Genomic DNA, 16,125 nt, shown 5'->3' with positions numbered 1-16,125 from the left:
CCCACATGCATCTTGCTGTGGCACAAAATGCCTGCCTCAGCTTTCAGTCATTTAAGTGTCATGTTGCTGTAGTTACTTTGCAGATGCCATGTTGAGGAAATTTCCTTCTGTTTCTACTTTGCAGGGAGTTTAACAGGTACTGAATTTTGTCCAGTGGGTTTTTTCCCCTGCATCTCTTGGTCACAGGGGACCATGACATGCTTAGGCCAGTTTAATGTGAATGGATGCCATAGGCATGTTTCTGGCAAGGGCTTGAGGAGCTAGTGCAGAATCTGCCACACTGCCTTCTCAGTGCTGTAGTGATGGCTGAAGCTCCTGTTGTAGTGAACCGCTGCATGTGACCGTGAGCAGCGACTGCCTGTCTGTTGGGATGAGCCTTGCAACCTGGGGGCTGTTTTAGCCTAATGGAGAAGGTTCTTGCCCTCAAGACAAACTTCCCAACCTCTTGGAACTTACACTGTAGTGCAAGGGAAGTAGACAAACACATAGGCAACATCAGGAAGAGACGAGTGCAGTGAAGAAAATAAAGCAGGATACAGGGATACGGAAGATTTTAGTTTTAGGTAAAGTTAATGGGGGAGGCTTCCTTAAGCAACTGAGCTAAGACATGACTACAGTGCAGGAGGGAGCCATGAGGTATCTGGGCTAGGGGGAGGGTGTGCTAGGTAGAGGGAACAGCTCATGCTTAGCCCTGCCACGGAAAATTCCAGATGCCCCACCCAACCCCCCCGGGCATGGGGCTGTGACCAGGCTGAAAGAGCTGGCTCCTAAGAGAGAGGAGAGAAGGGCACATTCATCTGGTGACCCTGTGGCTCAAGCTAGGGCTGGGCAAGAGTGGACTAGCAGTGGCTGTGAGACAGCAGGGGGCTAGTTGGTGATGGCCTTGCCACAGTGTCCCCTTTCCCCCGGGGAATTTGAACAGTTTGTGACTTAACTTTCCTGAAAGTTACTCTCCGCACTGACACTCATCAGGAGCTCCACACTCCCCCTTAGAAAGAAGCGTGTGCTCACCTCTGTCATCTGTTCACCTCCTGTCACCTCCTTCGCAGAACTGTGTGCCAGTCACACTGGCTTTCTTTCAGTAACTTCCTTGAGCTGAGCTCTCCTGCTGGGAACACTCTTTCTCCCCTGTTTTTGCTTCTGACATGCTACTTACCGTCTTGTGCCTACCACTGCACTCATCACACTCCACTGTAACTTTAAAAAGCCTTCAAATAATTCAGACACACAAAAATAAAAACAATGCAGGGCACACCCATGTATGTGCTCATCAATCCACTTGAGCAGTGAACTCCACTTAACCCGTGAGGTCAGTGCTTGAACATGGGCTTCCTGCCTCTCCAGCCATCTCTTGAATCTGGCGTGTGTCTCTCTATGTCGTGTCCCTGAGCAACACGGAGGTTTGCTGAGCTTCACCCTTGTACACGTCTTACCAGGGGTGTTCTGGGTCAGCGCCTTCCTCCCTCAGCCCTGGCACCTGAAGCTCCAGGTCGTTCCTGCTCCCCTGTCGGAAGTCACGACTTGCCGGTTTTCCCGCGGACGGCCACTCAGGTCGCTGGACGGGGCTTGCAGTTACACAGGACCTTGCTGCCAGAGTTCCTGTTCAGCGTAACACACATGCTAGTCTCTGCAGCTACCCAGCCGGGAGCGCACCGGCGTGACGGGCTTTCTGCAATGCACAGGGGGCTTTGACGGTGTGTGTCGTCTTCTCCATGGTAGATGCCTTGGGGGCGGAGACCTGCAGTCCGGCTTAGCTTGGCATTTTCCAGAAGGGGCTCCAACACGCGAGAGCTATGCACAGTGTTGCTGGAGAAGCAGGCACTGGGGCGCCCCGGCTCCAGGCGAGCAGGAGCGCTCTCTACCGGATGGCTCCCTCTCCGAGGGCGCAGACACGGAGCCAAAGACAGAAAACCTGGCCTCCTGGGCGCTTCCCTCACCGCAGGCCCCGCAGCGGCCAGGCCCGGCCCCTAGGACCCTCCCACCCCACCGGCGCCGCCCTCAGAGCCTTGGCGCCCCGCTCCGCCGCGGCCGACTCGGGCGTGGGCGGTGACGGCAGCCGAGGCGGGGGGAGGCGATGACGCGCGCGCGGCCGAGCGTGGCCACGGAGCAGCGCGGGGCCCGAGGCGCGGCGGCCCGGGCGTCACCCCGGCAGGCGCGGCGGCCCGAGGCGGCAGTGGCCGGCATGCCGGGAGCGCCGGGCGCGGGCTGGGCGCTGGTCGCGCTGCTGCTGGCCGCGTCGGTGCTGAGCGCCGCGCTGCTGGCCCCTGGCGGCTCCCCGGCGCCGCAGCAAGGTGAGTGCGCGCCGCCACCGCGCTCCTGGCCGGCGGGGCGGGGCGCGCCCTGCTTCCCCAGCTCGCCGCTCGGGACGCGGGCGGAACGGCCTCCTGCAGCTGCGGCTGTCGGGTCGCCGAGGACGCTGCTCTGTGCTGCAGGCGCGCCGGGCGGCGGCCGCGGCCTGCGGAGGGTTGGTGCGGTGCCGGGCTTCGGCCCCAGCCTCCAGACGGCGGCCACCCGGACGGGCGAGCTCCCGGGAGCCGTGGCGCAGGAGCGGGCCGGAGCGCGCGGGTCCCGCTGCGTCCCCTGGCGGCCTTGCCTCAGATGGAGGCTTGTTACTCCACGAACGCGAGGCTCAGTGGGGGCCTGGCTGGTGGGCAACCGGACTGCGCCGACGCTCGCCCTCAGCCGGCGGAGCTTCCACACGGGCCCCTCCTTTCCCCAGGCTGGAAAAGCGCGATCCCGGTCCCGGGGTGGGCGTCGGCCGGAGTCCGGCCTCTGGCGAAGGCGGCCTCCCCGCCCGCGCGGGCCGGCGCCCCGGGCTCTGACGAGAAGCCGCAGCCCCGCGCTGGATTAGGGGACCTCGAGGGCACTCCGGCGACGCGGGACAGAAGGGCGTCCCCCAGCTGGCGTGCTGTCCGAACTCGCTGGGGGAAATGGGAGGCTATGCGAGGCGACGTGGAATTCCAGCGCCTCCCTTCAGGCCGAGGAAGGCGGCTGCGTTTGTTGGGGTGCCGTCGGAGGTCCGACAGTGTTTGGGTCCCCTGGGGAGGTGGTCGTCATCTGGCCCTCTCCCGTCTCCTTTTCTGTGTCAGAATGTGGGGCTTCTAGTATCTGTTTGAAATTCCGAGTCTTGCAGAAGACATGATGAGTTTTGGGACAGCATTTCGGCTGGCTGCTTGCAGGGGACACGGCCTCAGAGGGTTACATAACCTGTCCAGGCACAACTTGTCAGGGACAGATCTGGCCGGTGCTTTTTGTTTGTATTTTAACACCAGTTGATGACGGTAGTCGTTTTAGGAAAAGGGTGATTTGTCAATGGCGATTGTATGTGGGAAGGGAGAAAATTAGTGTTTCCTCAGCATTCCATCCCGAGCAGGACAACCATGCTCTGGCCCACCTGGAGCTCAGGTGGCCTGGTCAAAGCCCCTCTAAGAGCTTTCTCTTGGTATGGGTTGAGGACTCAATTTTTATTTGCTATAAACATTAGGTAGAATCTATTTTGAAGAATATGCCTCCTAAAAACTCAGGAAACAAAAGCAGAAATAGCATCACATTGTGCTAAAATGCTCTGCATAGCTAAGGAGCAATCAAGAGGGTGGACGGATGATTACAGAATGGGAGAAAATGTTTGCAAAGTACGCATGTGAGGAGGGCCTAAAGAATCAGGACATATAAGGAACTCAACTCCATAGCACACAAACATGTAATCTAAAAAAAAAAAAAAAAAAAGGCGAGCTCTGAGTAGACATTTTTCAAAGGAGGACAAATGGCAAATGGCCAGCTCCTTTCCCCCAACATCACTAATCCACACGATGAAATACCACCTCCATCAATGGGAATGGCTATTATCAAGGAGACAAAAGATGACAAGTAGTGGTGAGGACGGGAACCCTTGCACACTGAGATTGCCCGTTAGTGCAGCCACTGTGGGGAACAGTGTTGAGACTCCTCAAAAAACGAGAAATCTGTCTGTGAACTCAGTCTGTCAGAGACGTCTGGACTCACAGATTTAATACAATACGTTGATACTAGCTAAGAAATAGAAACAAGCTGAGTGCCCATCACCCAATTAAGAGATGGAATAGGTGAGTATGTACACTCAGTTGAATACTATTGGCCATTGAAAAGAGTGAAATCTTATTGGCAGCAACATGGCTGGAGCTGGAGGACATTATGTTGTGTGAAATGAGCCAAGCATAGAAAGATGAGTATCATGTGATCATATGGGATCTAAAAAAAGAGCTCCTAGAATTTGAGAGTAGAATGGTGGTTACCAGAGAGGAGGAAGAGTTGGGGGAGGGAGGGTTAGGGAAAGGTTGATTGACAGGCACTAAGTTTGTGTTAGGTGGAAGATGTTCTGGTGTTCTGCACAGTAGGGTGACTGCAGATAACTGTACGTTTTTTAAAAAGCTAGAGATTTTGAGTTTTTGGTGCCAAAAGGAGATGATAGAAATGTTAGAGTGGATAGTTATGTTATTCCACATTGAACATTGCACGATGTATACATGTATGGATATATGGTACCCCATAAATATGTATTATTCTTATATATCAGTTAAAAGTTTAAAAAAGTAAAAACAGGAAGCATTCAATTCTAATTATTTATTTATTAAAAATATTTTTATTTATTTATTCGATAGGTAGAGTTACAGACTGTGAAAGAGAGGCAGAAAGAAAGGTCTTCCTTCTGTTGGTTCACTCCCCAGATGGCCGCCATGGCCGGCACTGCGCCAATCGGAAGCCAGGAGCCAGGCACTTCCTCCTGGTTTCCCATGTGGGTGCAGGAGCCCAAGCACTTGGGCCATCCTCCACTGCCCTCCTGGGCCACAGCAGAGAGCTGGACTGGAAGAGGAGTGACCAGGACTAGAACCCAGTGCCCATATGGGATGCTGGCGCTGCAGGTGGAGGATTAACCAAGTGAGCCACGGTGCTGGCCCCTCTAATAATATATTTAATGTAATCCATCCAAGGTATTACTTCAACATATAATCACCGTAAGAAATTACTTCTTTTTTCTGCTAAGTCTTTGGAATGCAGGATGTATTTTATACTTCCAGCACCTCTCAATTTAGACACAAAATGTGAATTGAAAATATATGATCTATATCTAAATTTTGTAAACTCTAAATTTAAAAAAGCAAATTCATATACATCATCCTAAACAATGATAGTTTGTAAAGTTTTTCAATAACTGGATGGACTGTCAGTTTTCTTTTTTATATAAATATTCCTTTTTTTTTTAAAAAAAAGATTATTTATTTGAAATTTGGAGTTACACAGAGAGAGAAGGAGAGGCAGAGAGAGAGGTCTTCCATCTGCTGGTTCACTCCCCAATCAGCTGCAATGGCTGAAGCTACACCGATCCGAAGCCAGGAGCCAGGAGCTTCATTCGGGTCTCCCATGCAGGTGCAGGGGCCCAAGGACTTGGGCCATCTTCTACTACTTTCCCAGGCCATAACAGAGAACTGGATTGGAAGTGGAGTAGCCGAGATTTGAACTGGCACCCATATGGGCTGCTGGCACTGGAGGCGGCGGCTTTACCCACTACGCCACAGCACCGGCCCCAGACTATCAGTTTTCTAAAATTTAAGTTAAAGAGTTACATACTGTGTGTTTTATCTTCACTGAGAACTAAATAAGGTAAATTTAGGTAAACCTAGAAATGAGGTCTTAAGTGCAAGTGATGAATTCTTGAAGTAATCATTGAGATGAGTTTCTCGGGCATTGTGAAGGAAATTTTGATGACACAAAATAGAAGATAATAAATTCTTGCCTTTTGAGTTGTGTTGCTGGGTTCCCTTTGTGTTCTTTTGCCTAGAAGCTAAATCAACTTCTCTTTCATGTAACCTCAGTGTTAGTGGCTCACTTGGTTTGAATAATAAGCCCTTTGCTTTAACTTCAGGCAACAGCAGTTTTCCCACCAAGACAGTGGACTTATTTTTAGAATGCATCTTCTTTATGTCATCCCGAGGATGCCATCTAGTAAACCGGTGATCTGTGAACAGGGAGGCAGTGGGGCCTGCACCCAGAGGCTGATACTGGTCTCCTTAGCCTTCTCCAACCTGCCTTGGAAACTGAACGCTCAGCCAAAGGGGCAGAAAGCAGGACTTCTTGCACCTGAAAGACTGGCCGAGTCGTCCTAGGGTCCTGCTCACCTGTGCATTCTGCGGTTTGGCATTCCTACTGCTGCCCAGGCTGCGCTCACAGCTCAGCCACAGAACAGAGAAGTTTGAGCCTTGGAACGTAACACAGATTGGGTTCAGATCACTGATGTCAGTAAGAGACTCTTGCTGTGGGCAATCATCTTATTCTTATGAGCCTATATTGCTTTGTAAAATCGGAAAGGGCTAGCTCATAGGATTGTCATCGTTACACGGAAAATAGTAACTTCAGTGCATGTCACATCTTAGCCCTGGTGAATTAAGTTCCCTGCTCAGTGCTTTTACATGCCGGGTGTGAATGGTGTTGACTGAATCCTCACTGGGAAAAAGGGGCCCTGTGTGTATGTGCATACATGCACACGTTTGCGTCCCTGTGTGCTGAAGATAGTGTATGAAGATCCCAGAAACCACAATGCAAGTATTTGACAAGCACCACTGGTGCTTGTCTCTAACATATCCTTCAGTACCTTTTCTGCCTTTTTTTTTTTTTTAATGTTGCATTTTAATTCTCACCAGACTTAGACAAGAAAAAGCCAGGAGAGCTGAAGATGGATCAGGCCCTGCTGCTCATCCATAATGAACTTCCTGAAACACACTTGACTGTCTACTGGAAGTCTGAACGCTGTTACCATGTATGTGTTGTATTCACACTCACCATTTTGTTTGCTTTCATAGATAAAGCGCTTCTGATGCTAACTCCAGTTTACAGGCGAGGAAACAAAACAGGCTATATGAAGAATCAGAAGAAATATAATTAAGAGAGAATTGACTAGCAATGGGTTACATAAACTTCTTATACTGTCCCCTACTCATCTTTATAAAAAATTTTTTTTTAATTTTGTTTTATTTGAAAAGTAAACAGATGGTGGTGGGAGGGGGAGGGGGTCACAGGAAGAGAGATCTCCCATGTGCTGGTTCACTCCCCAAATGCCTGCAGTATCTGAGGCTGGGCCAGGCTGAAGCCAGGAGCTGGGAACTCAATCCAGTGCCTCCCTGGGTGTACATTAGCAGGAAGCTGGAATTGTGAATGCAACAAGGACTTTAACCCCAGCATTCTGACATAGGGTTTTGGCATCCTGAGCAGTGTTTTAACAACTATAACAAATGCCTGTCTCCCTACCGCCAGTTCTCACTGATGGGTGGAATCGATAGGCCGTGTTTTCATGGGATCAGAGACTTGGCTGTTCTCCAAGGCCGAGTGTAGTTCCAACAGCCGGGAGGTGTGAGTTGCGGGAGTGACCATTATTCCAGGACCTGCCTTTCTGACAACAAAGAATTGATTGTGCCTAAAGATCTTGCCACTCTTCTAGACCTTGCTGCTTTTTAAGGACAAGACTCTTCTTGCACACGAAATGAAATGTCCTTTATTGCCAAATTGAGAATTTGATCATACCTGCCTTTAAAGGAGGGATTCTAGTGTACAGTGAGTGACCTGTGGAGCCTTAAATCCCGCAGAGGCCTGAGTCAGCCAGGATGCTGGCTGTGCTGTCAAGACGCCTACGGCTGCTTCCCCAGCAGATGCGACCTCTTGAACTCTGCAGCTGTGAGCAAACCTCAGTCACGGCCGAGGAAGCATGTGTGTGGTGGGAAGCAGTGAGCTGACCTGTTGTCAGCATATAGATAACATCAGATGTGGGAATGTAGCAAAATCCCCTTACAATGTAGTAATGAAACCTGTTGACTATTATCTGGTGGTGTTCAGTTGTTAATGGTGTTTGCCTTGACTTTCAGTGTGATCGCTACCCACACATAAATCTCTACTACTTTAAACCAACTCAATAAATGTGCTCGCCTTGTAAGAGAAGTCTGAAACCCACAACCAAAGATTAGGCTCATGAAACAGCTGGCTCAGGCCACTGACTGGTTGTTTCTGAGTTTAAATCCTCAATTTCACAAGCTGTATAAAACTTAATTTTTTAGAATTTGTTTTAAAGATTTATTTTATTTATTTGAAAGAGTTATATAGAGAGGTAGAAACAGAGAAGGAGAGGAGAGAGATATATCTTCCATCCGCTGGTTCACTCCTCAAGTGGCTGCAATGGCCAGGACAGGAGCCTAGAACTCCATCTGGGTCTCCCATGTGGACGCAGGGGTCCGAGTACTTGGGCCATCCTCTGTTGCTTTCCCAGGCACATTAGCAGGGAGCTGGATTGGAAGTCGAACTGAAACCCATATGGGATAATGACACTGCAGGCTGTGGCTTTACCTGCTAAGCCACAAGGCAGCCCCTGCACAAAAGTTTAACTTAGCCTGCCGACCCAAGGTCCATATCAAAGTGCCAGTGTTTGATACCCAGCTCTGAATCTTGATTCAAACTTCCACCACTGCAGACTCTGGGAGGCAGCAAGCAATGGCCTACGTGATTGGGTCCCTGCCATCCACACAGGAGACCTGGATTGAGTTCCTACCTGTGAGCTTCAGCCTGGCCCAGCCTCAGTCATTCAGGCATTGGAGGAATGAAATGGGGATGGTAAATTTATCTTTCCCTCCTAGATAAGTAGGTACAAATTAAAATCAATTTTTAAATAAATACCAGAACAACTGTTTTAAAAAAGCACCTGGCCCTGGGTACCCACTGCAAAGTTGAAGGCACAGTACTCATGTGCAGTACTTTCTGTATTTAATTTAAGCCCATTGAATAGTCTGTGAAGTAATAGGAGGCAAAAAAGGTCTCTAACAGTTAAAGAAAGGAGCTCACAGGAAAGAAAATTTATCAGCCTACAAGAAGTACCTAAAAGAATCCTGAAAGATAACTAACAATAGCTAAAATTTAAAGTCTGGGGGTTGGCATTTGGTGCAGCAGTTAAATCGCTGCTTGGGGTGCCTGCATCTCATGTTTGGTTGCCTGGTTCGAGCCCCAGCTCCTCCACTTCTGTTCCAGCTTCCTGCTGATGGACATCCTGGGAGGCAACAGGCAGTGAGTGGTTTAGGTACTTAGATCCCTGCCACCCATGGAAGAGAGCCCAGTGGAGTTCTGGGCTCTGGCTTTGGTCAGGCCCAGCCCTGGCTTTTGTGGGCATTTGGGGAATGGCCCAGTGCATGGACGAGCTCTGTCTTTCTATCTTTAAGATATAAAATAAATAATAAAAATTAAGGCAACAATTGTATTTCTAAAAAGAATTGACAAGAATCAGATAATTCAGTGAATGGGAAAATGTCTTAAAAAAAAAGAATTTAAAAAGGTCTAAAATCCATAAGAAAAAAGTAAAGAGGGGGGAGAAAAGATTTGTCAAAGTATGAATAAGATATAGAAAAGTGGCTGGTGCCGCGGCTCACTACACTAATCCTCCGCCTATGGTGCTGGCACCCTGGGTTCTAGTCCCGGTTGGGGCGCCGGATTCTGTCCTGGTTGCTCCTCTTCCTGTCCTGCTCTCTGCTGTGGCCAGGGAGTGCAGTGGAGGATGGCCCAAGTGCTTGGGCCCTGCACCTGCATGGGAGACCAGGAGAAGCACCTGGCTCCTGGCTTCGGATCAGCGCGGTGCACCGGCTTCAGTGCACTGGCTGTAGCGGCCATTGGAGGGTGAACCAACGGCAAAGGAAGACCTTTCTCTCTGTCTCTTTCTCACTGTCCACTCTGCCTATCAAAAAAAAAAAAAAAAAAAAGATATAGAAAAGTAAGAGCACCATTAGAATGAAAAAGTAGCATCATTGGCACAAAAGGGTGTTGCTGGTGACATAGCAAAGGATCAGAAAATAGAAGAAATAACTGCAGGAGACTATTTTAAGGAAAAAAATTATTTAAAAGAACATGGAGATAATTATGTCTAAGGGAATTGTGTGAGGAGTGGCACAGGGCCTGTATTTAACCGCACTGGTAGAAAATGTCCCATAATTGCAGAACAAAGCTTAGCCTGGGAATTGGAAAGACACTTAAACCCTTTAAAGGTGAAGCAACCAAAGAATGAAATCTAGATGTAAACTGTTTCCAAGTTTGAACTATAATGATAATTTAAAGGCCTTTAAAAAATATAGGCTTCAAGAGAAGTATTCAAGAGAATGCAAGCTATAGTAATATTGTATATTTTTTTTAAAGATTTATTTATTTATTTGAAAGTCAGAAAGAAGAGAGGCAGAGAGAGAGAGAGAGGTCTTCCATTCGTTGGTTCACTCCCCAGTTGGCCATGATGGCTGGGGCTGCGCTGATCTGAAGCCAGGAGCCAGAAGCTTCTTCTGAGTCTCCTACATGGATGTGGGGCCCAAGGACTTGCCATCCTCCACTGCTACCCCCGGCCACAACAGTGAGCTGGATTGGAAGAAGAGCAGCCAGGACTAGAACCAGCGCCCATATGGGATGCCGGCGCTTTAGGCCAGGACGTTAACCCACTGTGCCACAGCGCCGGCCCCAGTAATGTCATATTTAGTAAGCCAGATGATATAAATATTTAAAGGTGTAGGTATGCCTTAGAGATCAGACAGGTATCTGAGTGGAGAATGTTTTTTTGTTCTCTTTATCTACCTTTCCTTAAAGTAGAAAGACTTTTATGGATCTGTAAACATATTTAAAAATGCATAGACCAGATTTCATAGCTTGACAGGCAGCATTAAGACAGATAAAAACAGTTATAGAGTGCTAGCAAGTTCCTTAGAAAAGAGAACAAGAAGGTGATTATTGTTTACCATGAGCAATTATTACAGTTGACTAAAAGTAAGATATAACTCACAAAAAGAAGAAAGAAAGAGCAAACTGTGTTTGAGAATATTAGACAATATTCCATAGGGGATCTGGAGCAATAAAAATAATAAATATGTAAACTAGAAATTAAGAGAATAATTGAGTCAAGATGATCTTTTTTTTTTTTTTTTTTGACAGGCAGAGTGGACAGTGAGAGAGAGACAGAGAAAGGTCTTCCTTTTGCCGTTGGTTCACCCTCCAATGGCTGCCGCGGTAGGCGCGCTGCGGCCGGCGCACCGCGCTGATCCGATGGCCGGAGCCAGGTGCTTCTCCTGGTCTCCCATGGGGTGCAGGGCCCAAGCACCTGGGCCATCCTCCACTGCACTCCCTGGCCACAGCAGAGAGCTGGCCTGGAAGAGGGGCAACCGGGACAGGATCGGTGCCCCGACCGGGACTAGAACCTGGTGTGCCGGCGCTGCAAGGCGGAGGATTAGCCTAGTGAGCGGCGGCGCTGGCAAGATGATCTTTTTTTAAAAGATTTATTGATCTTTTTATTTGAAAAGAGAGTTACAGATAGCAAGAGACAGAGAGAGAGAGAGAGAGAGATCTATTCACTGGTTTCTTCCTCAAATGGCCAGGGCTGGGCCAGGCCAAAGCCAGGAGCTTAGAACGCCATCTAGGTCTCCCATGTGGCCCGCAGGTACCCAAGCACTGGAACCATCTGCTGCTGCTTTTCCAGATGCATTAGCAGGGTGTTGAGTCAGAAGGAGAGCAGACAGGACTAAAACTGGAGCCCATGTGTGATGTCAGAGGCAGTGGTTTAACCTGCTGCACCGTGACCCTGGCCCCAGATCATCTCTTAAAATAAAAGTCGCACAGTTGACAAACTGTGGATAGATCTAAGGGATTAATGAAAATTAAGAAAATTAGGAAATGCTTTTACACATGTCAACTGAAATTATGATCTAGTGGAAATTATGATAAATTTGAGATTCAAAAATTGATTGAATCCTTAAAGATTTATTTTAGAAATTGAAAACGTAAATATCAGCAACTGATTAAGAAATCTGGGGGCTGGTGTTGTGACACAGCAGGTTAAACCACTACTTATGACCCCAGCTGCTCTGCTTTAGATCCAGCTTCCTGCTCATGTGCGTGGGAAGAAAGCAGAAAATAGCCCAAGTACTTGGGCCCCTGTCACCCATCTGGGAGACCTGGATTGAGTTCAAGGCTGCTGGCTTCTGCCTGGCTCAGCAGTGACTTTTGTGGCCATTTGGGGAGTGAACTAGTGGATAGCAGAGTCATTCTCTCTCTCTCTCTCTCTCTTTCTCTCTCTCTCCTTCTCTCCCCTCACTCTCTGGGGCCCAAGCACTTGGACTGTCTTCCACTGCCTTCCTAGGTGCACTAGAACTGGATTCAAAGTGAGCAGCCAGGACTTGAACTGGTATCACAGGTGGAAACTTACCCCACTTCACCACAACATTGACCCCCTAAAATGAAATCTTAATGCTGTGATGTAAATAGTAAATGAACATAAAGAAAAGTGATTTTAAAATCTTAAGCAAGGCTAATGAGAAGTTAATAAGTTGTTGTAATTTTACTTATATGAGTACTGTTTAGCCATTTGTAACAGGAACCACTATTGTGAGTGTATTTAATCTAAAAACCTCACTTTTGGAAATTTACATTGGAGAAAGAATTTCAAGGAATAGTAGCCTCATGTGTAGACCTTTTAAAACAATTAATTTATGCAACAAAAACAACAAAGAGATGAAACAGGAAATATCCACAATTATAGTAGTTGATGGAATATAATACAAACATTAAATATTATAAATAGCATCTAATATATGCTGTATTTACTAATTTCTGAAAAATTTTCCTGTGAATAACATTGTACAATTCCATAGCAACAAGGTACTTATTTTAACATAAACTTGTAGACGTGTTTATATCTCAATTATTAAATTATAAGTTTTTTTAATTGTAAGTATGAAGGAAGAGTCACTTGTAAATCTGCATTTAGATATTGTGTCCTCCAAAAACACACTTTCAGAAACCCTAACGGTGGCCTGTTGTGCTTGCTTGTTTTGTAGTGCTTGTTTCAGCTTCTGGTCAGCGTTCCTCAGAGTGGAAGACGGGGAAAAGCCAGCACAGCCGCTGTGTCTGTCAGCACCCAGCATGACTCCATCCTGCAGTTTAATGATTCCTTGGGGGAGAAGGCAGTTTGTAGGTTTGTGCCTGCTTTGATGTGACCTAAGTGAGGTCTGCGTGCTCTCTACTTTCTGTCCTTTTTGGTTTTTAGTTTTTCCTCCCCTGAAAATATTTTTCTTCAGCTTCCCTCATCTGCACGGAGGGAGGGTGCCTGTCTCCCTGCCTCCATGACAGTAGCACAATCCCAACTCCTTATTTTTAAATGAAACCAATTTTCCTAATCTTACCTCGTCTTTGCAGGCTGGAGTACAAATTTGGAGAATTTGGAAACTATTCTGTCTTGGTCAAGAACACCCATAATGGAAGCAGTGGGATTGCCTGTGACATAGTTGTGAATGAGAATCCAGTGGACAGTAACCTTCGTATGTATATTCTGTTTGTGGATTTCTGAAGTCAGTATTTTGGAAGGTTTTAGTTTTTGAGTCCTGTTTGTAAAGTGAAGCAGTCCATCTGTGACACTCTCTGTAATTTAAAACCTGGAGTATAGCTTGTATGTCCTATTCAGTGATGGTATAATTATAATATACATTTTAAAAAAATTTTATTTATTTATTTGAGAGGTAGAGTTACAGACAGTAAGAAGGAGAGACAGAGAGAAACATCTTCTATCCGCTAGTTTAGTCCCCGAATGGCCAGAGCAGTGCCGATCTGAAGCCAAGAGCCAGGAACTTCTTTCTGATCTCCTACATGGGTGCAGGGGCCCAGGCACTTGGGCCATCTTCTGCTGCTTTCCCAGGCCATAGCAGAGAGCTAGATTGGAAGAGGAGCAGCCAAGACTAAAACTGGTGCCCATATGGGATGCTGGTGCCGCAGGTGGAGGATTAGTCCACTGTGCCACAGCACTGGCCCCAGTTATAATATACTTAATGTTCATTGTCTAGCAAGAAAATTCTGTGTTGTGTTAAAAGGTATATATCAGTATAGTCTCATCACTGTCTAATTTTGACGCCATAATAAGGCTAAAAAGTTAAATGTACTGGAAAGGGACAGAACAGGGTAGTTAATTGTCACATTTTGACATGGGTTTTCTTTCTTTATGCCAACATTCTTTCTGCTGGGTCTGTTGGCTCATGTGCACAAAAACTTAAGGCACAGAGACAAGGAAGAGTGGATAAAGTGAGAGTAGTTTGTTGAAAGAAGCAGAGAATGCCCTAGTAGCAGGCTGTTTGACCCCCAGTTTTATACACATTTGGGCAGGAAAGATGTAAATTAGGTATTGAAAAGTGACAGTTTTGATTGGTTTCCTGGAGAGATGGGTCTATAGATAAGGGATTGAGTAGTGGCTGTTTTGATTGGTTCTTGACTTGGAAAGTTAAGTCCCTAATCATAAAAGCCAGTCTCAGAGTCCGGTTCCCTTACCTCTCTCAGGTACTGACTAACAGTGGCTTTAACTGGGTCCTGACTGTGGTTAAGTCTCCAATCACAGAAATCTTTTGCTGAAGCCGACTGTATTTCAGGTCCTTGGGGTATCATCGCCAGATGGTGCCTCCTGGTCCCTGTCTACCTAGCCCGTCTCCTTCCTCTGTCCACCTCCTCCCTGTGTTAAGATGGGGGTCTGGTGTTCCCTGTACATTCTAGGCGGACAGTCCACAGGTTCCCTTAGGTTAAGGAGGGATCATTCATTCTCTAATAGCTCCAGGGAAGACAGCTGTCACTCTGAACCCTCATCAGATGATACCGTGCGTGCTGCCTTTCAGGGGACAGTAACAAGTCCCTGTGGCATTGAGCACTGCTGTTCACAGAAACACCCCTGAAGACCGTGAGCTCATTACAAAGGAATGCAGGAGGCAGTATGAGAGAGCCAATGTGGAACAAGTTAATCAAAGAGTAATGAGTGTAATTGGTGAAAAATGACAAACATCAAAAAAATCATGAAACTAAAGGGAACGAGGCCCCCTTCCTGGAACAAAACAAACACGATCCTTTGGTTGCCTTTGGAGACAGCAAGGGCACCCGATGTTAAAGAAGGTGATGAAATGGGAGCTGTAAGCATTTATCCTGCCCTTTCTGTGTGTTTTTTTTTTTTTTTTTTTTTTTTTTTTTTTTTTTTTGACAGGCAGAGTGGACAGTGAGAGAGAGAGACAGAGAGAAAGGTCTTCCTTTTGCCGTTGGTTCACCCTCCAATGGCCGCCGCGGTAGGCGCGCTGCGGCCGGCGCACCGCGCTGATCCGATGGCAGGAGCCAGGTGCTTCTCCTGGTCTCCCATGGGGTGCAGGACCCAAGGACTTGGGCCATCCTCCACTGCCTTCCCGGGCCATAGCAGAGAGCTGGACTGGAAGAGGGGCAACCGGGACAGGATCGGTGCCCCGACCGGGACTAGAACCCGGTGTGCCGGCGCCGCAAGGTGGAGGATTAGCCTGTTGAGCCACAGCACCGGCCCTGTTTTTTTTTTTTTTAAAGATTTATTTTATTTATTTGTAAAACAGAATTACAGAGAGAAATAGAGCCAAAGAGAGAGAGAGAGAGAGAGGTCTTCCATCCACTGGTTCACTCCCCAGATGACCACAACAGCCAGACCTGAGCTGATCCAAAGCCAGGAGCCAGGAGCTTCTTCCAGGTCTCCCACATGGGTGCAGGGTCCCAAGCACTTGGGCCATCTTCTACTGCTTTCCCAGGACATATAGCAGAGAGCTGGATCAGAAGAGGAGCAGCCGGGACTTAGACTGACGCCCATATGGGTTGCCAGCACTGCGGGTGGCAGCTTTAACTACTATGTTACAGTGCCACCCCCCACCTTTCCCCAACACTTTCTTGTATCTAGAAAGTACATAGCTTCTCAGTGACTCCCACTGTCATCCAGGCTTTTACTCTGAGAAGATAGGATTGTGTGTTGGGATTTTTAGGAAGATCCATGGTCAACACAGGGATAATTTACTCCCCACTTTGTGACTCGCTCTTCAGGGGCACCCTGGGATGGGAAGAAGGTCTTCATTTCTGTTGAGTCCAGTTTCTTCCTTTTCTTTACAGTCAGTTCTTTGGCTATCCTGTTCAACAAATATTTCCAAACCTTAGGATCATGAAATTCAACATCTTCCCATGTTACCTTCTGCAAACTCTGCCATGTGGGCTTTTATACCCAGGTCAGGCATCCACTTGGAGCTGGTTTCCTCAGTGGGGACCTCGTGCCCACTAAGGGGAAAG

General features: G+C 47.5%; 1 protein-coding gene across 1 annotated transcript in view; it reads left to right on the top strand.

Moving 5' to 3' along the window:
* Nucleotides 1-2,074: 2,074 nt before the first annotated feature.
* Nucleotides 2,075-16,125, top strand: part of HGSNAT (heparan-alpha-glucosaminide N-acetyltransferase) — a 51,513-nt gene continuing 37,462 nt past the window's right edge. Inside the window, exons 1-4 of the mRNA XM_062213792.1 lie at nucleotides 2,075-2,291; nucleotides 6,675-6,790; nucleotides 12,867-13,003; nucleotides 13,225-13,346. Of these exons, the coding sequence (XP_062069776.1) occupies nucleotides 2,075-2,291; nucleotides 6,675-6,790; nucleotides 12,867-13,003; nucleotides 13,225-13,346 (592 nt within the window). The remainder of the gene's footprint in view (nucleotides 2,292-6,674; nucleotides 6,791-12,866; nucleotides 13,004-13,224; nucleotides 13,347-16,125) is intronic.

The sequence above is a fragment of the Lepus europaeus genome, chromosome 16 (assembly GCF_033115175.1).
Source record: "Lepus europaeus isolate LE1 chromosome 16, mLepTim1.pri, whole genome shotgun sequence".
Taxonomy (NCBI): domain Eukaryota; kingdom Metazoa; phylum Chordata; class Mammalia; order Lagomorpha; family Leporidae; genus Lepus; species Lepus europaeus.
The sequence above is the reverse complement of the archived record's forward strand: the minus strand, read 5'-3'. Positions and strand labels throughout refer to the sequence as shown.